This window comes from Piliocolobus tephrosceles, chromosome 1 (genome assembly GCF_002776525.5).
Source record: "Piliocolobus tephrosceles isolate RC106 chromosome 1, ASM277652v3, whole genome shotgun sequence".
NCBI lineage: Eukaryota > Metazoa > Chordata > Mammalia > Primates > Cercopithecidae > Piliocolobus > Piliocolobus tephrosceles.
This window is the reverse complement of record NC_045434.1, coordinates 98,672,164-98,691,988: the sequence shown is the minus strand read 5'-3', so window position 1 is coordinate 98,691,988 and position 19,825 is coordinate 98,672,164. Positions and strand designations below refer to the sequence as shown.

The 19,825-nt window shown below is 45.4% G+C and overlaps 1 protein-coding gene across 2 annotated transcripts in view; it reads right to left on the bottom strand.

Annotated features, from left to right (window-relative positions):
- Positions 1–472: 472 nt before the first annotated feature.
- The window catches only part of UFC1 (ubiquitin-fold modifier conjugating enzyme 1), a 22,476-nt gene continuing 3,123 nt past the window's right edge, over positions 473–19,825 (bottom strand). Inside the window, exons 2-7 of one of the 2 annotated variants that reach the window (XM_023214308.2) lie at positions 5,571–5,765; positions 2,619–2,686; positions 2,319–2,382; positions 1,627–1,703; positions 1,113–1,203; positions 473–912 (exon numbers count right to left, since the gene is read on the bottom strand). In XM_023214308.2, the coding sequence (XP_023070076.1) occupies positions 832–912; positions 1,113–1,203; positions 1,627–1,703; positions 2,319–2,382; positions 2,619–2,686; positions 5,571–5,693 (504 nt within the window). In that variant the 5' untranslated portion in view covers positions 5,694–5,765 and the 3' untranslated portion in view covers positions 473–831. Of the gene's footprint in view, positions 913–1,112; positions 1,204–1,626; positions 1,704–2,318; positions 2,383–2,618; positions 2,687–5,570; positions 6,004–19,825 lie in introns of those variants that run through there. The other variant, XM_023214307.1, reaches the window with a different exon arrangement.

The following is a 19,825-nucleotide window of genomic DNA, read 5'->3' as shown; positions in this document are numbered from 1 at the left end:
TCCATGACTCCACAGCAAGTCCCTGAGGTATAGGGTGTCGTCGCCCCATCCTGTAGCCCATAGGGATGGAGATCTGACAGTCGTAGTACGGCCGCGAGGCTTATAGCACAGATCCTTCCCAAACAGCAGGGGTGCAAGTGTGGCAAGCTGCAGGCCTGGGTCCAGCCCGCAGACCAGTGGGGAAGCATCTAGCACTTCACAGAGGGATGGGAAGATCCCTGGAGGGCGGGAAGTGCTGGTCCTGCAAAACCACTTCTTGCAGGCTAATACAGCAGGGCGAAGCATGGCTCACCACTAAAAGACAAAGGCAGATCTGAGCAGCAGGGGGAATAGTCAACATTTCATTTCCACTCCTGACCACAGCATCCCCTATTTCTGACTCCCTCCCAACCCAACCCGGTGTAGCTGTTCATGTGCCTCAGGTTTTAGCCCATTTGCCCTATGTTAACAGCTTCCAATGAGAACCACAGGCTACCAGAGGAAGCAGCTTTTATTGATGGGTTATCTCCAGAAACCAGAAAGACTTTATGTACTCACTTTCAGTTACCCCCATGCCTCCAGGATTGCATGATGCTCCACCTGGGGGCGGATATAAATTACCTCTAGATTGTCCAAAGCCCAGTCTTTCCCTTCGCTGTGCAGCCTTAGAAACTAAGTAGCAATACTGGTTGGTGTTTGTTTGTTTCTCCCCCAGCAATGACTGCTGCAGCTACTTAGTAACAACTAGAGGTGGAGGGTGTCCGGGGAAGCAGTTAGATAAGTGTGATGCACAGGAAAACAGTATCGTAGCCTATCAAAGGGCCCTCTGCCCTGCCTCAGTGGCTTGATTCTTCATTGGTTGCATTTCTCTTTGTGTTGGATGACGCCCTTCTGAATCAGATCAGGGATTTCTACTGCCAGCCATGGACCCAGCTGCAATACAAGGAAAATCCTGTGAGATTACTACCAGTCAATGCTTCTTGTTCCATTAGAAGCTCCCTCCTGGAGACAGATTCTGGGGGGACATGCTTAAGGGATAACACTGTTATTCCTTTTATTCTTAGCTGCTTTTCCTACAAGGCTCAGGGCCTAAGCCCCTCTTCCTCCTTTTATGCTAAATACACAAAACTTACCCCCAGAGCCATGAGATGAGCTAGTCCAAATTTGGGCACATTCCTGGCCCACAAAGGTTTGAAATGATCCGTCAGGCATATTTTGCCACCCCTAAGAGAGGGACATGAAGAAGGTGTTGACATGCAAAGTTTACCATAAAGCACAGCAGCCTCGGGGGCATAGGAAGACTACTAGTGATCAGAATTGAGAACAACGTCAGCTAAGTACTTTGCCTAGGCTCAGCAGAGGAGGGCCTGGCACCCCACTAGGCCAGCAGACCCTGGAAAAATCTCTGCCTCCAAAGTTCTTCCATTTTTTTTTTTCTTACAACTTTTAAGTTCAGAGGTACACATGCAGGATGTATAGGTTTGTTAAACAGGTAAACGTGCCATGGTGATTTACGCATAGATCATCCCATCATCCAGACATCAAGCCAAGCATCCATTAGCTATTTTTCCCGATGATCTCCCTCCCGCCACGAAGTTCTTCCTTAAGGCCTTCTTTGACTCTTTGCCATCTCCTATTCAGTCCTACCTGTACATCTTTGCTGTCTTTCCATCCAGCTCAGGAACTGCAATTTCTGGGGCAGTAGTAGGATATGTGATAGGAATCTGGAGAAAGTATAAAACCTTAATAAAACAGAATCAGGATAGAAAGGAACTAATATAATCAGACATACATATTTCTTGGTTAAACTGAAATTTTTTTTTTTTTTTTTTTTTGAGACGGAGTCTCGCTCTGTCGCCCAGGCTGGAGTGCAGTGGCCGGATCTCAGCTCACTGCAAGCTCCGCCTCCCGGGTTTACGCCATTCTCCTGCCTCAGCCTCCCAAGTAGCTGGGACTACAGACGCCCACCACCTCGCCCGGCTAGCTTTTTTTGTATTTTTTAGTAGAGACGGGGTTTCACCATGTTAGCCAGGATGGTCTCGATCTCCTGACCTCGTGATCCGCCCGTCTCGGCCTCCCAAAGTGCTGGGATTGCAGGCTCGAGCCACCGCGCCCGGCCTCAAACTGAAATGTTAAGTAAAACTCCCCAAGCAGCATGTCCATACCAGGATTCTGGACGTGGAGATGAGTAACTATAACTTATGCTTGCCTCAAACCTCAGCTTTTCCCTCCCATTTTTAAAGTTTTCTTTGGTCCCTTCAAGAAAGGATAGCTTGTTACCAATCATCTAATCCCTCCCCTTCTACTAACCTTCATATTTCCCACTCTATCACACTCACGTCAAACTCGATGTCAAACTCATATTTCAGGAGGTCATGGATATACCAGCATTTTCCAAACCACCTGTAACAAAGACCAAACCTCAGTCCAATTTGCCTATTCTTCCAATACTCAAATGACAACTTGGCTTAGGCCACCAGCCTGGGAGACTCATAGGATGGGAACTGGGGAACTCTGGAGCTGTGGGAGTGGAGACAGCTAACATGAGACAGGGCAGCTTTGGTAGTGGGCACTAGGATACCAAATTGCCTAACTCATATAAGACTCCCACCCCACACCTCCCAGGAGGGTCTACCTACCGAGTCCCTTCCTTGTTGGACTCCAGTCGGAACCAATCGTTGTCAGCATTCTTGTTGTTCTCCACATACTGAAAGCAGAGAATGAGGTCTTTGAGAGAGTAGTTAGAGCCAAGGGTGGTCCCCCTCTCCTCAAAAGAAAAGTATGTGGTTACTTTTTTTTTTTTTTTTTGAGATGGAGTCTTGCTCCCGTCGCACAGGCTGGAGTGCAGTGGCGCGATCTGGGTTCACTGCAACTTCCACCTCCCGGGTTCAAGCGATTCTCCTTCCTCAGTCTCCTGAGTAGCTGGGATTACAGGTGTGCACCACCATGCCCGGCTAATTTTTGTATTTTTAGTAGAGACAGGGTTTTGCCATATTGGCCAGGCTGGTCTCGAACTCCTGACTTCAGGTGATCCACCTGCCTTGTCCTCCCAAAGTGCTAGGATTACAGGCGTGAGCCACTGCACCCGGCCGGTTACTTTTTCTTAATATGTTTACCTAATTTTTCTAACATTAGCAATGCTGAAGACAAGGCTATACTGGTAAGTGGGGGTTTGTCCAGAACAGAGAATAGAATGTTTGGGCTTCACTCAATTTAGCAAGCACAAAAGACCTGAAGATATCATCTGGATTCTTCTCTCACTTCTCTGATAGTGTCTGCCCTCAGCCCACAACTCATTTAATGGTAGACTCCTTCCCTGGGTAACTCCCTTCCTTCTAGCCTCATATAGTCCTGGTTTCAACTAGCACCCACATGCTAATAACTCCCAGATTTTTATCTTTGGTCCAGCTCTTTCCTCAGAACTTTAGCCTTTAGTATCCAACTGTATGTTGACAGTTTTACCTTCATTTCACAGGTACTTCAAACTCAGTATTTCCATCTGGAATTTATAATATTCCTTCAGATACACTTCCAGAATTATCCTCCTGAAGTATCAATTTCAGGTGGCAGTATGAGCATTCACCCAAGGCAAAAACCTGGGAATCATCCTTGACCCTCCCTATCCCTTACTACACTAATCCATGATGTCATGCTAATTTTACCTTCTGAATATTCTTCAAATCTACCTCTCCTCTCTATCCTCACAACTGCCTAGTTTAGATTGCCTTTTGTTTTGCTGAGATTAATGACAGCCTCCTAACTTGTCTCTTACCTTCAGTCTTGTCCCTGTCAATTGTATTTTCCCCTTATTGCCAATGCGACTGATCTAAACCCAAACCTGGCCGTGTTGTTTCTCAGCTTAAAATCCTTTAACAGCATCCCAAAGCCTCCAAGAGAAAATTCAAGTGCTCAAACCTGTCTCCTAGCTTTGTCTACCATTCCCTGACTCACATTTGATGCTCTAACAACTCTGAGCTACTTTGTTTCTTCAAACACATCATGGCGGTGCCTGTGATGTTGCTAGATTCTATGCCTTTGCTCATGCTGTTCCTTTTGGCTTGAATGTCATTCTACTCTTACATTTTATCAGGCTAACTTATGTTTACTCTTTAAGTTTCAGCTAAAGCATTACCTCTTCCAGGAAACCTTCCCTGACCAAATGCAAACTGGATATCTCCCGTTATGCTCTCAAAACATCCTACCCATGGCCGGGAACAGTGGCTCACGCCTGTAATCCCAGCACTTTGGGAGGCCGAAGAGGGCGGATCACGAGGTCAGGAGATCAAGACCATCCTGGCTAACACGGTGAAACTCTGTCTCTACTAAAAATATAAAAAATTAGCCCGGTGTGGTGGCAGTCGCCTGTAGTCCCAGCTACTTGGGAGGCTGAGGCAGGAGAATGGCCTGAACCCGGGAGGCGGGGCTTGCAGTGAGCCAAGATAGAGCCACTGCACTCCAGCCTGGGCGACAGAGCAAGACTCCATCTCAAAAAAAAACAAAACCAAAACAAACAAACAAAAACCATCCTAGCCATTTCTCGCTTTATATCTATCCATATCTGTCTCATCTGTCTCTTTCTCCACTTAAACAATGTATTATAATGATCTAGTTTTGTCTACCTCAGTAAGTTCCTCCTTATTCGACTTGGTATCTCCTCCCTAGGTGCACAGTAATTTTTTTTTTTGTTTTTTTTTTAGTGAATGAATACATGAGGTAGGAGAACTAGAACTGCTGGTCTTTGAAGCAGACAGAAACTACAAGGAAGACAAACATTTTTCACCTTCCACAGAAGAGAGAGAGCTGAGAAGAGCGTTTCTAACTATGAGCTAAACTCCCCAACTCTCTGTAGTTAACACCTACTTGAATTTTCAGCCCTAACGTGATTTGAAAGAGTGAAGAGTGAAGCCAGGCGCGGTGGCTCACGCCTGTAATCCCAGCACTTTGGGAGGCCGAGGCGGGTGGATCAGGATCATGAGGTCAGGAGATCGAGACCATCCTTGCCAACATGGTGAAACCCCATCTCTACTAAAACTACAAAAATTAGCTAGGTGTGGTGGCGCGTGCCTGTAGGCAGGCACTCAGGAGGCTGAGGCAGGAGAATCGCTTGAACCCGGGAGTCGGAGGTTGCAGTGAGCCCAGATCGCTCCACTGCACTCCAACCTAGCAACAGAGCGAGACTCGGTAAAAAAAAAAAAAAAAAAAAAAAAAAAAGAGTGAAGAGTTAAAGAGGGGGCAGAGAGATGGGGACTGGGAGTTGGCGCCCTGAGGATTTCTGACCACCTCTCCTACATCCAGTTGAACAAACACCTGGAGCCGGGGAGACACGTCACCTTCCGGGGAAGCGTATCCCTAAAATAACTGCTGCTTTTAGCCGCAAGGTCTGGCCCCACTGTGAACCTCACCTGAGTTTTTTTTTTGCCCTTTCCCCACCATCCCTCCTTAGTCCCCGAACCCCGCAACAGTCCCATTTCTATGAATTTGGGCGTTAAACTTAAAAACCGGAAGCGGCTTCCACACGGAGCCTATTACTGAGGACACCTGATGTCTCCCAACCCTTCTGCTACGCGTTAGACTGTAGAAACACAACTGACCCGGATAAGGGACTGATATTCCTCCTTCAGTCGCTGCACCCACAACTCCCGATCTCGGGGTCCGGCGTTAGTCTTCAGCACCGGGATCTCAGACACAACACGTCGCGTGGCCTCATCCGCCATCTTGGACCAGGGCGCGAGAGAAACGCGGAAGTGGTGTTGCCTGTAGCTTACCTTAAGGCGCCGCCATCTTTACTATGGGAATATGAGACGTTGGGTTGCCGTAAGACTTGTCTTTTGAATAAGATCTTTGTTTTCTTGTCACCTAGTTACCCGCTTGTGAGTGCATCGAGAAGAACAGAATGTAAACAGATTACTCCGACCTATATATGACACCTATCATTAAAATCACCGCAGAAGGCCCAAAGGGTAACTTCCGTTCATGCTCAGAGAAGTAATCGCAGAAAACCCGGACACCTTCCCAAACTTGGAAAGCTCTTAGAACTTAAGGCTGCTCAAGGCACTTTTATTTAGTTAGTTCTTTTTTTTATTATTATTATTATACTTTAAGTTCTAGGGTACATGTGCCCAACGTGCAGGTTTGATACATACGTATACTTGTGCCATGTTGGTTTGCTGCGCCCATCAACTCGTCGTTTACATTAGGTATTTCTCCTAAAGCTATCTCTCCGCCAGCCCCCAACCCCAAGGCACTTTTCAAGGCACTGCCTTCCTGAAACGAGCAATTCGTGTGCTTCCTCTTCGAAGAACTTTTCCTTTGCTTATATAGACCGGCCTCTAGATGCAGTTATCCTGTTGAGGTGTGTTTTTAACTCCTGATAAAGATTAGAAACCATGCAGAATCAAAAGACACATCACTGCAAGATTTGAGCCTTAGTCTAGCCATTCACTGAGTCCTAGACTTTTTTATTAATTTATTTTTTTGAGACAGTGTCTCACTCTGTTGCCCAGGCTGGAGTACAGTGGTAGGATCATAGCTTACTGCATCATCCTCCATCTCCCGGGCTCAAGCGATCCTCCTGCCCCAGCCTCCCAAAGTGTTGGGATTACTGGTGTGAGCCACCTGGCCCAGTCCCCCAGACATGTTTTGATCTGGAATTAACTAATCTAGGAAGAAATCCTGTCTCTCTAACCCCAGTGGATGGCACACAGTACTCAGTAATCCTTTTGCAAAATGTTACATTCCAAGGCCGGGCGTAGTGGCTCACACCTCTAATCCCAGCACTTTGGGAAGCCGAGGCGGGTAGATCACGAGGTCAGGAGTTCAAGAACAGCTCTGGCCAACATGGTGAAACCCCGTCTCTACTAAAAATACAAAAATTAGCCGGGTGTGGTGGCACGCACTGGTAGTCCCAGCTACTCGGGAGGCTGAGGCAGGAGAATTGCTTGAACCTGGGAGGTTGCAGTGAGCCAAGACTGGCCATTGCACTCCAGCCTGGGCAACAGAGTGAGACTCTGTCTCAAAAATAAATAAATAAATAAATAAATAAATAAATAAATAAATAAATTCCAGTTGGTCTTAAAACCGAAACACATTAATTTTTGCTTTTTTTTTTTTTTTTTTTTGAGACGGAGTTTCACTCTTGTTGCCCAGACAGACTGGAGTTGCAATGGCATAATCTCGGCTCACTGCAACCTCCGCCTCCCGGGTTCAAGTGATTCTTCTGCCTCAGCATCCCGAGTAGCTGGTATTACAGGCATGTGCTACCACGCCCAGCTGATTTTGTATTTTTAGTAGAGACCGGGTTTCGCCATGTTAGCCAGGTTGTTCTTCAACTCCTGATCTCAGGTGATCCCCCTGCCTCGACCTCCCAAGGTGCTGGGATTACAGGCATGAGCCACCGCGCTGGCAATTTTGGCTTTAATTTAAAATCCTGTTTGGCTGGTGCGGTGGCTCAAGGCTGTAATCCCAGCACCTTGGAAGACCAAGGCAGGTGGATCACTTGAGGTCAGGAGCTCCAGACTAGTCTGACTGGTGAAACTCGTCTCTACTATCAATACAAAATTAACCAGGCATGGCGGCGCACGCTTGTAATCCCGGCTACTTGGGAGGCTGGGGCAGGAGAATCGCTTGAACCCTAAACACATTAATTGTGGATTTAAATATCCTGTTTGGCCAGGTGCAGTAACTCACGCAGGTAATCCCAGCACTTTCGGAGGCCGGGGTGGGCAGATGGCTTGAGCCCAGGTGTTCGGAAATAGCCTAGGCAACGTGGTAAAACCCCATCTGTACAAAAAATACAAAAATTAGCCTGGAGTGGTGGCGTGCACCTGTAGTCCCAACTATTTTGGGGGCTGAGGCAGGAGGATCGCTTGAACCCCGGAGGTGGAGATTGCAAATGAGCCAAGATTATACCACTTCACTCCAGCCTGGGGGTCAAAGTAAGACCAAATTTTAAAAAATATATTTATTTTATTTATGTTTATTTCAGTTTATTCAGTGAATCATTCCAGCCTGTGGCAGTAAGGTTTTTGTTGTTGTTGTTGTTTGTTTTGTTTCGTTTTGAGACAGTCCCACTCTTGTCACCCAGGCTAGAATGCAGTGGCATGATTTCGGCTCACTGCAACCTCCACCTCCTGGGTTCAAGCGATTCTCCTACCTCACTCATCCAGGTAGCTGGGATTACAGGTGCGCAGCACCACACCGGGCTAATTTTGTATTTTTAGTAGAGGTGGAGTTTCACCATGTTGGCCAGGCTGGCTTTGAACTCCTGACCTCAAGTGATCTTAGCTCGGCCTCCCAAAGTGCTAAGATTACAGGCGTGAGTCACCGTGCTCAGCCTCCAGTACAATATTGAGTAAGAGTGTTGGCGGGGCGCGGTGGCTCATGCCTGTAATCCCAGTACTTTGGGAGGCCGAGGAGGGTGGATCACAAGGTCAGGAGATCGAGACCATCCTGGCTAACATGGTGAAACCCTGTCTCTACTAAAAATACCAAAAAAATTGGGCGTGGTGGCAGGCACCTGTAGTCCCAGCTACTCAGGAGGCTGAGCCAGGAGAATGGCATGAACCTGGGAGGCGGAGCTTGCAGTGAGCCGCAATAGATAGGGAGACTCTGTTTCAAAATAAATAAATAAATAAAAAGAGTTACTTTAACTCTGTTCTTTAACTCTGTTAACTGTATTTGCTCAACTACAAAATGAGGATAATAAGGCTTATAAGGCTGGGCATGGTGGCTCACACCTATGATCCCAGCACTTTGGGAGACTAAGGGAGGAGGATTGCTTGAGCACAGAAGTTGGAGACCAGTCTGGGCAAAATAGAGAGACCCTGTCTTCACAAAAAGTTTAAAAATTAGCTGGATGTGGTGGCGTGCACCTGTGTCCCCATCTACTTGGGGAGTTGAGATGGGAGGATGACTTGAGCCTGGGAGGTCAAGGCTGCAATGAGCCGTGATTGAACCACTGCATTCCAGCCTGGGAGACAGAGTGAAACTGTCTCAATTAAAAAAAAAAAAAAAAAAAAGCTTATATAGTTATAACTATATACGGAGTCGCCATTCATTTACATAATAGGCTGTCAGGATAAACTTCAGATAAATAAATGGCAGTGTTCAAACTTTTATATGGTAGTAAAGCCAGGTTTACAAACAAAATCTTACCTGGAGTCCCAAACTATAAAAACAATCAATATAGCGCTGCTCTTGTTCAAGTGCAGGCAGAAGAACTCTATCCCTGAGAATACTTCTATGGTAACTACTCATCCTCATCACACTTTATTAATTGTATAATTGTCTTGATAGCCTAGAAGCTCAATCAGGGTAGAGATTGTGTATCTATCTTGTTCAGTGCTGTGCTTCTAAAACCTACTATAGCGTCTGCCACAGATTAAATGTTCAATCAATATTTTTAACATCAATGAGTATCTCGATGCATAAAGTAAGCACCAGAAAAGCTGTCTTTATAAAGCTGCATGTTGTTTTGTTTCATAGTTTTGGAAAACCACCTTATTTTTTATTTTTATTTTTTTTCTTGAGACACAGTTTCACTCTTGTTGCCCAGCCTGGAGTGCAGTGGTGCAATCTCAGCTCACTGCAACCTCTGCCTCCTGGGTTCAAGCAATTCTCCTGCCTCAGCCTCCCAAGTAGCTGGGATTACAGGCGCCCGCCATCACACTCGGCTAATTTTTTGTATTTTTAGTAGAGACGGGGTTTTACCATATTGGCCAGGCTGGTCTTAAACTCCTGACCTCAGGTGATCCACCCGCCTCGGCCTCCCAAAGTGCTGGGATTACAGGCATAAGCCACCACACCCGGCCGGAAAAACCACCTTATTAAACCATTTAGTAAAGCATAGCACATAATATGTATGATAATACAAAGCGCTGTCTTTGTTATAAACATAGGCCTGCCTCTATTATAGGCATAGTTGCATCTCTACAGGATATGCCTCCTTTAGAGAAATGTTTAGTTTTAAACTATGGATTTAGCTTACTATTAAGTAATGCTCACATGAGACAAGAAACTAAAATTGAGAAGACTGAAGGAAGAGTATGTAGGCCTGAGCCTCATGTTTTTCAGAGGAATAACTCATTCATGAGCAGATGTTTATGGAGTTCCTAATATGTTCCAGGCATTGGAAATACAGTAGTGCATAGGCAGGTGGACTCCCCATCCGCATGGAAATTATCCTTAAATAGTTATAAAAGGGAATTCAGCCAGGCGTGGTGGCTCACACTTGTGATCCTAGCACTTTGGGAGGCCAAGGCGGGTGGATTGCCCGAGCTCAGGAGTTTGAGATCAGCCTGAGCAACGTAGTGAAACCCCGTCTCTACTAAAATACAAAAAATTAGCGGGGCATGGTGGTGTGTGCCTGTAGTCCCAGCTACTCCGGAGGCTGAGGCAGGTGAATTGCTTGAACCCAGGAGGCAGACGTTGCAGTGAGGTGAGATCGCACCACAGAACTCCAGCCTCAGCAACAGAGCAACACTTTATCTCAAAAAAAAAAAAAAAAGAAAAAAAAAAAAAAAAAAGAAAAGAAAAAGAAAAAAAAAGGAATCGAAAAGGATTGATTGAATAGCTAAATTCTAAGAAATGTAGGCAATGCAATAGGACAGTTGGGTGCATTGGAGAGCCCCTGAAGGTAGCTGAAAGCCCCACTGTCTGTCATCATGGGAAAAGGCAGCTCCTGGGACAGAAAGAGAAGTGAATATTGGGTTAGAGAAATAAACCTTGGATTAGGGAAAAAAGGAGAAGCTTCTCCTCTGTTCTTTTTTTTTTTTTGTGAGATGGAGTCTTGCTCTGTCGCCCAGGCTGGAGTGCAGTGGCATGATCTCGGCTCACTGCAAGCTCTGCCTCCTGGGTTCACGCCATTCTCCTGCCTCAGCCTCCCGAGTAGCTGTGACTACAGGCGCCCGCCACCACGCCCGGCTAATTTTTTGTATTTTTAGTAGAGACGGGGTTTCACCGTGTTAGCCAGGATGATCTCGATCTCCTGACCTCGTGATCCGCCCTCTTCGGCCTCCTAAAGTGCCGGGGTTACAGGCATGAGCCACTGCACCCGGCTCCTCTGTTCTTTAAGGCATTGGTCTGGACTCTAATATGCTGGAAAATAACTCAGAACGGTGAAAGAAATGATGGCTCTGCTATAGGGAGGAAGCCATGTTATAGAAGATTAGTGTAGATGGATAGCCAGTTTTGGAAGTTATTCTCTTTTGTTATTACCTTTAATTATCCTGGAGACTTCAACAAAGAATTATTGTAAATTATAGCTTGGTCTCTTATGCTATGAGAAACTGGGTTCACACTTAGAATCACTTGGTAAAAATAATTATAATATTAGGCTAACATTTATATGGTGCTTATTATGTGTTTGGTACTGTCCTAAACATTTTACAAACATCAGCTCCTTTACTTCTGGCAATAATCCTGGGGTGGGTACTCTCATTATCTTCATTTACATGTGAAGAAATTGAAGCACAAGTTGAATGAAAAAAAGCCCTATCACACAGCAATTAAATGGTAGACCTGAAATTCAATCCAGAGCACAGCCTGGCTCTAGAAGTCACACACTTAACCAATTGATATACTTTTCTACCATCGCTAGACCAATATAAAATTAGCAGCAGGGATCTGAGGGATTGGAAGCAGTAACAGGCCCTAAATGGCAGACAGTGATCAATACTGAACCTGTTTCTGGAAACACAAGGAGAGCCTGGTGGTTCTGCATTAAGCACAGTAGAGCTGCAGGGACTCCAACCCCCTCCCTTGAATGGGCTGAGGTATGCACAGTACCTTCTGTGGTATTGGTATCACCCTTAGGGATTTTGGAACTACAGACTTTGCGTTTAACCATTAATGGGACTTCATCTCTACCTCCTCTTTGGGTAGGAGAAACTAATATGGTGACAATTACCATAAAATAAGAAATCCCTATTCTGGAGATATACAAAGTACTATCTGAGTAACTATGCCTGAGAGAATCAGATATGGCTGATGGCCTTTGAACTGGAACTCTTAGGATGAATACATTAAACACACAGGCAAAGAGAGAGCAGGGAAAGCACAAATATGATAACATGAGAACAAACTTTTACATACATTTGGTTTTAAAATATTTACTTCTGAATAGGTAATACATGCACCTGCCCCAAATTTAAAAAGGACAAAAGAATATACAGTGAAACCTATGTTTCAGAGTTTTTCTCTTGTCACCCAGGATGGACTGCAGTGGTGCAATCTCAGCTCACTGAAACCTCTGCCTCCTGGGCTCAAGTGATCCTTTCACCTCGGCCTCCCGAGTAGCTGGTACTACAGCAGGCACATGCCACCATGCTCAGCTAATTTTTGTATATTTTTGTAGAGATGGAGTTTCACGCCGTGTTGCCCAGGCTGGTCTTGAACTCCTGAGCTCAAGCAATCTGCCCACCTCAGCCTCCCAAAGTGCTGAGATTATAGGCATGAGCCACTGCAGTATCCATTTGTATTTCCTGTTTTGTACATTCTTTCATTATAATTCATTTATTTTAGAGATGGAATCTCCTTATGTTGCCCAAGCTGGTCTCGAACTCCTTGGCTCAAAGGGACCCAGCCTCTCAAGCAGCTACATACAGGTGCATGCTACACCCAACTCTTTTCTGTAAAGTCTTACCTCCTTTCCCCCTTTTAAATGATCATTTATTTTTCTTACTGATTTGCTTTTTTTTTGAGACGGAGTTTCGCTCTTGTTGCCCAGGCTGGAGTGCAATGGTGCGATCTCGGCTCACCGCAACCTCTGCCTCCGGGGTTCAAGCGATTCTCTTGCCTCAGCCTCCTGAGTAGCTGGGATTACAGGCATGCACCACCATGCCCAGTTAATTTTGTGTTTTTAGCAGTGACGAGGTTTCTCCATGTTGGTCAGACTGGTCTCGAACTCCCGACCTCAGGCGATCCACCCGCCTTGGCCTCCAAAGTCCTGGGATTTGGGCGTGTTACAGGTGTGAGCCGACATGCCCAATGTTTTTTTCGTTTTTCTTTTTTTGAGATGGAGTCTCGCTCTGTTGCCCAGGCTGAAGTGCAGTGGCACAATCTCGGCTCCCGGGTTCAAGTGAATCTCCTGCCTCAGCCTCCTGAGTAGCTGGGACTACAGGTGCCCGCTACCATGCCCGGCTAATTTTTGTGTTTTCAGTAGAGACAGGGTTTCACTATGTTGGCCAGGATGGTCTCCATCTCCTGACCTCATCATCCACCTGCCTCAGCCTCCCAAAGTGCTGGGATTACAGGTGTGAGCCACCACACCCAGCTTTTTTTTTTTTTTTTGAGACAGATTCTTGCTCTGTTGCCCAGGCTGGAATGCAGTGGTGTGATCTCAGCTCACTGCAACCTCCACCTCCCAGGTTCAAGCGATTCTCCTGCCTCAGCCCCCCAAGTAGCTGGGATTACAGGTGCCCGCACCACATCCGGCTACTTTTTGTATTTTTAATGGAGACAGGTTTCTCCATGTTGGCCAGGCTGGTTTTGAACTCCTGACTTCAGGAGATCCTCTCGCCTCGGCCTCCCAAAGTACTGGGATTACAGGAATGAGCCACTGTGCCTGATCTGATTTGTATTTTTTAAAAAATATTAATATTAAAGAGATTAGCCATTTGTGATGAGTAGTAAATATTTTTCCCAGTTTGTTACTTGTTTTTGCTTTTGTTCATAGTATTTTAAACAATGTGAAAAATTTTCACATATGAGGTTGAGTTTATCAGTATTTTGCTTGTAGCTTCTGGTGGTGGTGTCACCATAACAGTCTCAATTATTTTTTAAAAATTTTCCTGCCGGGCGCGGTGGCTCAAGCCTGTAATCCCAGCACTTTGGGAGGCCGAGACGGGCGGATCACGAGGTCAGGAGATCGAGACCATCCTGGCTAACACGGTGAAACCCCGTCTCTACTAAAAATACAAACAAAAAAAAATTAGCCGGGTGAGGTGGCCGGCGCCTGTGGTCCCAGCTACTCGGGAGGCTGAGGCAGGAGAATGGTGTGAACCCGGGAGGTGGAGGTTGCAGTGAGCTGAGATCCAGCCACTGCACTCCAGCCTGGGCGACAGAGCAAGACTCCGTCTCAAAAAAAAAAAAAAAAAAAAAAAAATTTTCCTCAGGCCTGGCGCGGTGGCTCATGCCTGTAATCCCAGCACATGGGGAGGCCAAGGCAGACAGATCAATTGAGGTCTGGAGTTTGAGACCAGCCTGGCCAACATGGTAAAACCCCATCTCTACTGAAAATACAAAAATTAGCTGGGTGTGATGGCAGGCGCCAGTAGTCCCAGCTACTCAGGAGGCTGAGGCAGGAGAATTGTTTGAATCTGGGAGGCAGAGGTTGCAGTGAGCTGAGATTGTGCCACTGCACTCCACAGAGTTGAGACTCCGTCTCAAACTAAACTAAACTAAACTAAAAATAAATCACTCAATGAGTTTCCTTTCTTGTCAGTGTTACTACATTAACAGATTAGGAGAACATCATAGATGCAGTGTATCTTTTTTTTTTTTTTCTGAGATGGTGTCTTACTCTTGCTCAGGCTGGAGTGCAGTGGCATGATCTCAGCTCACTGCAACCTCTGCCTGCAGGGTTCAAGTGATTCTCCCACCTCAGCCTCTGGAGTAGCTGGGATTACAGGCGCCTGCCACCATGCCCAGCTAATTTTTGTGTTTTTAGTAGAGACGTGGTTTCACCATGTTGGCCAGGCTGGTCTCAAACTGCTGACATCAAGAGATCCACTTGCCTTGGCCTTCCAAAGTGCTGGGATTATAGGCATGAACCACCACACCCGGCCTGTTATGTTATTTGAAAAAGTTAGGCTGGGCGCAGTGGATCATGCCTGTAATCCCAGCACTTTGGGAGGCGGAGGCGGGCGGATCACAAAGTCAGGAGATTGAGACCATCCTGGCTAACACGGTGAAACCCCGTCTCTACTAAAAACACAAAAAATTAGCCGAGCGTTGTGGCGGGCACCTGTAGTCCCAGCTACTCGGGAGGCTGAGGCAGGAGAATGGCATGAACTCAGGAGGTGGAGCTTGCAGTGAGCCGAGATTGTGCCACTGCACTCCAGCCTGGGCGACAGAGAGAGACTCCGTCTCAAAAAAAATAAATAAAAAATAAAAAGAGAATGGTCTAGAACATAAGAGCATTTTTATTTAATTGAACAACCACCCAAAGAAAAATTGGTTAATTCTCTAATTAACTGGTGGGATTGGTGAGACAGGGTTGTTTTATGTTACCATTTTTGGCATAACCAATGACTTGGAAAAAGTCATCCCCATGGGGGCAGCAGAGAGTCACTGATAAAGAGTGCTGAATTTCTGAAACGTGGTGAAATTTGTTATATATAATTCAATAATAAATATTAGGTAACATTTATCGAGCATTAGGACCTGTGCAACACTTTCTATACATCATTTAATATAATCATTACAACAATGATCTGTGAGGTGGATGTTATATTTCTTTCACAGATAAGAAAACAAGTTTAGAGAAGTTAAGGAACTTGCCTGTCATATTAGTGAGGGTCAGAGCTGGGGAATGAAGAAAAGGGAACAGGTTGAGGAGACTTAACAGCAGATCATTAGGATTCAGCAACTGACTGTGGTCCTTACTCTTTTTCTTTTTTTTTTTTTTTTTGAGGCAGCAGGGTCTGGCTCTGTCACCCAGGCTGGAGTGCAGTGGTGTGATCTCGGCTCACTGCAACCTTGGCTTTCCAGGCTCAAGTGATCCTTCCACCTCAGCCTCCTGAGTAGCTGGAACTACAAGCACATGCCACCATGACTGACTAATTTTTGTATTTTTTTCTGTAGAGACAGGGTTTGGCCATGTTACCCAGGCTGCTCTTGAACTCCTGGGCTCAAGCAATCCACCCGCCTCAGCCTCTCAAAGTGCTGGGATTGCAGGCATGAGCCACCGTGCATGGCTGAGGTCCCTACTCTTTTATTCAGGAGTCATAGAAGCCAGAATTCTAGCTAACGACTTACAGCTAGGTTCGAACCTGAACTGAAATTAGGAGGAGCCAGTAGTATAATACCTCGATGAAAATGAGTAACTGCCACAGCTTAGAGTTAATAGGAAACCAAGAAGTAGATCAGATCATCAGGTCAGCAAGTCCCTGCAGGGTAAAGCAGAAGAGTAAAGCTCTGGTAGTGATACAGGGATCTGAGTGGCCCTGGAAGAGTCAAGAGGATACTTATGACAAGGGGCTAGTGCTAGTAAGATATAGACTTCCTTAAGGGAATATCTGGTTTGAAAAGATTAATCTCGCAGAGCTGGGAAGGAACATGGACTAGGACAAGCAGCCTTAATAGAGTATTCAGATCAAGAAAGAGAACAGATCTGCTTTACTCTAAACTGGTACTACCACTGACTTGTAAAAAAATATTTAGTAGGGACATGTGGCTATGATGTGTTGACCCAGAGAGAAAAAACAGAACCAATAAGTGGAAGTTACAAACAGATTTATCTAAGGATAGTAAAAAGGCCTTTCTAATTACTGAGAACTACAGGGAGTTGAAAACTACAGTTAAGGACACAGTGGAAATGTGAGCTTGTGAAGAGACAGCTTAAGGGTTCCAGGTTACAGATTCCAGTGAAGGAAGACAACTGTGGGAGTAGTGTTGTGATAAGTAGAAAAGGATGGGCATCAGGGTAGAACTGAAGGGGCCAGTCTTTGAAAGCTGGAGGGATGTTTTCTCAGCTGAGGAAGAGATAGGAACTAATGTAAAGGAAGAAACATAACAAGCAGAGGACTTCCACAAGATAATTCTACACAGCGTTCTCAATCTTCCCAGAGGAAGTTCTCCCAAGTTTTTAGTTGAATCAAGGAGAGGGTGGTTCATAAGGCAAGAGATGAAGTTTTTGTTTTAACTGTACAGATGATGTATAGTTTAAGCTAAGGAGGAACAGCAATCTAGCTGTAGCTAACAAAAAACCCTAAACTGTTTGAAATATTTTTTTTCTCAGTGATGGACATGAGGGTGCCCATCTCTACACAGGAGGTCCCTTTGGCTTAGCTCAGGGAATCTGCACAGCTCTCTTTGTTGGCATTATGATCTTAAGACTTCATGTTGAAAGAGTGAACTTCCAGGCCTCCCCAAGCAGAAAACATCCCTCCAAATAAACTGACTAGTTTAGGAACAGCTGGCCAGGCAACTGTCCCAATGTTTGGAATTTGGAAAATTTGGTCATTGAAGTCTGGCCCCAGGGGAAAAGAACTGCGTTCTGTGAGTCCTGTAGGGGAAGAGAGATTACTTTGGAAGGCCTAATGAAGGCAAATCTCAGCCCTTCCTTCAGCTTTCATTTTTTTTTGAGACAGAGCTCAATTCTGTTGCCCAGGCTGGAGTACAGTGACATGATCTCGGCTTACTGCAACCTCCACCTCTCAGGTTCAAGCAATTTTCCTGCCTCAGCCTCCCAAGTAGCTGGGATTACAAGCACATGCCACCACACCCAGCTAATTTTTGTATTTTTTTAGGAGAGACGGGGTTTCACCATGTTGGCCAGGCCAGTCTTGAACTCCTGACCTCAAGTGATCCTCCTGCCTCGGCCTCCCAAAGTGCTGGAATTATAGGTGTGAGCCACCGTGCCCGGTTAAGCTTTCCATTCTCAATGAAGAAAGCAATCTGTTCTTTTCCCCATTGGCTGCAATAAGCAGACTGGACATCATACTATGACTAGAAAAGGCAATCCTCAGCTTTCTCTAATGGAATGGAACTGGGTTAGGTTTGGAGAGGAAAGGTGGGTTCATGGAAAAGAATTACCATCATGATGCCAAGACTACTAGGTGTCAAACCACTAGGGAATATGGATATGGAGAGAGAATATTATTCTACTTTAAGAAGTAGTGCCTGTGTCTGCCTTTTTTTGCGGGTTTATATGGATTACATCTGCATTCCATACATCAGAGCTACCTCTGTCCTGATGGCTATTCCTCTAGAAAACGTTTAGGAAAAGCTAAGGAGCAATCTGTGAAGACAATGAATATATAAGGGAGGCTGTTTACAAAAGAAAAGTGTTCCAGTGGGTATAGAGGAAAAAATGGTCAGAGGTGAGGTAGAAATTTTTGACTTTTCCCAATTAATGAACACCTTTTCCCTTCAACGTTCTAGAGGCTGTTTATTCTTGCTCCTGTAGGAAGGGGTGGCAAGGTATCAGCTTTCTCTTTGCTACCCACTGCTACTTTCAGACCACTGTGCTTCCATCCTCTTGCAAAAATTCTTCTCCCTTTGAAGCTTATGCCATCTGGCTTTACTGCCCTTTAGCACCTTTTTTTTTTTCTTTTTCTTTTTGGAGTGCGGTGGCATAATCACAGCTCACTGCAGACTCAGACTCCTGGGCTCAAGTGATCCTCCAAACCCAGCCTTCAGCACCTATTAAATAACCTCTTTGTGCCAACTCTTACTATCACCCTGGGAGGTTTTAGAAAAACCCATGAAAACTACAGTTAGTTCCTGACCTCCAACTCAAACTAATACTCCTACTTTCAATTCCTTAATTTCACCTTTTCTAGAAAAACAGGTTTTTGTTGATGGCAGCTTCAGGGCCATAGTGAGGACTGGAAGAAGGTAGCATTCTTCTTCTTCTTCTTCTTTTTTTTTTTTAGAAACAGAGTCTCGCTATGTCACTTAGGTTGGAGTGCAATGGTGCCATCAGGGCTCACTGCAACCTCAAACTCCTCAGTCTCAGGTGATCCTCCCACCTCAGCCTCCAAATAGCTGGGACTACAGGCAAGTGCACACCCAGCTAATTAAAAAAAAAAAAATTTGTAGAGATGGGATCTCTCACTATGTTGCCCAGGCTGATCTTGAACTCCTGGCCAAAGTATTGGGATTACAGGTGTAAGCCACCACACCCAGCCAGGGTAGTATTCTTGAGTGTAGTAAGATTGATGGTGCCAGCACTGGCTGATGTTGACTTGAAGACTCACTGAAAGACTGGGACTGGCAGCCATGATGCATAAGGGCAGAATAGCCTGGGGGTTGTACTGCCCAGTGATACTTGGGGAAAGGTTCAAGATCTGGATTTGACTCTTGTGCTAAGCTTCCAAGAAACCTAGGTTCAGAGGTAAAAGCACCTTTCCTATTAGCTGCCTCTCTGGGGACATCTGACACTTTCAACATCCACCCCCCTTTGCTTCTGTGATAATTATCTCCCAGGTTTTCTTCTTCTTCACTCGCTGTTCCTTTTCAAAGATCCTCCAAGAGCTCTTTTTCCACTTGTGCCTTAAATGTTGGAATTTCCCAGAGCACTCTTCTTAGCCCTCTGCTCTTTTCTGGGGCGCTTATCCAAATCTATGGCTTCAACTATCACAGAAAGGTTGATGTTTCAGAATTTCTGGCCTATAGATCATAGGACTTTCTAAAAAGTAGCCTTCTGGCCAGGCACCATGGCTCACACCTGTTATCCCAGCACTTGAGGAGGCCGAGGCGAGTGGATCATGAGGTCAGGAATTTGAGACCAGCCTGGTTAACATAATGAAACCCCGTCTCTACTAAAAGTATAAAAAATTAGCCAGGCATGGTGGCATGCGCCTGTAGTCTCAGCTACTTAGGCTGAGGCAGGAGAATTGCTTGAACCTGGGAGTCAGAAGTTGCAGTGAGCCAAGATCGTGCCACTGTCACTCTGGGTGACAGAGTGAGACTCTGTCTCAAAAAAAAAAAAAAAAGTAGCTTTCTATAAAATAAGATGTGCATAGAAAAATAATTTCAAGCAATAAAGATAGATGTACAATGAAAAGTATGTCTCATCCCTCCTAGGCCCACTCTTCATAATTTTTTAATGCATGTGTAAATATGTCATATTTATTCTGTGCTTGCTTTTTTCCTCCACTTATATTTTTTCTTAAGTTTTAGA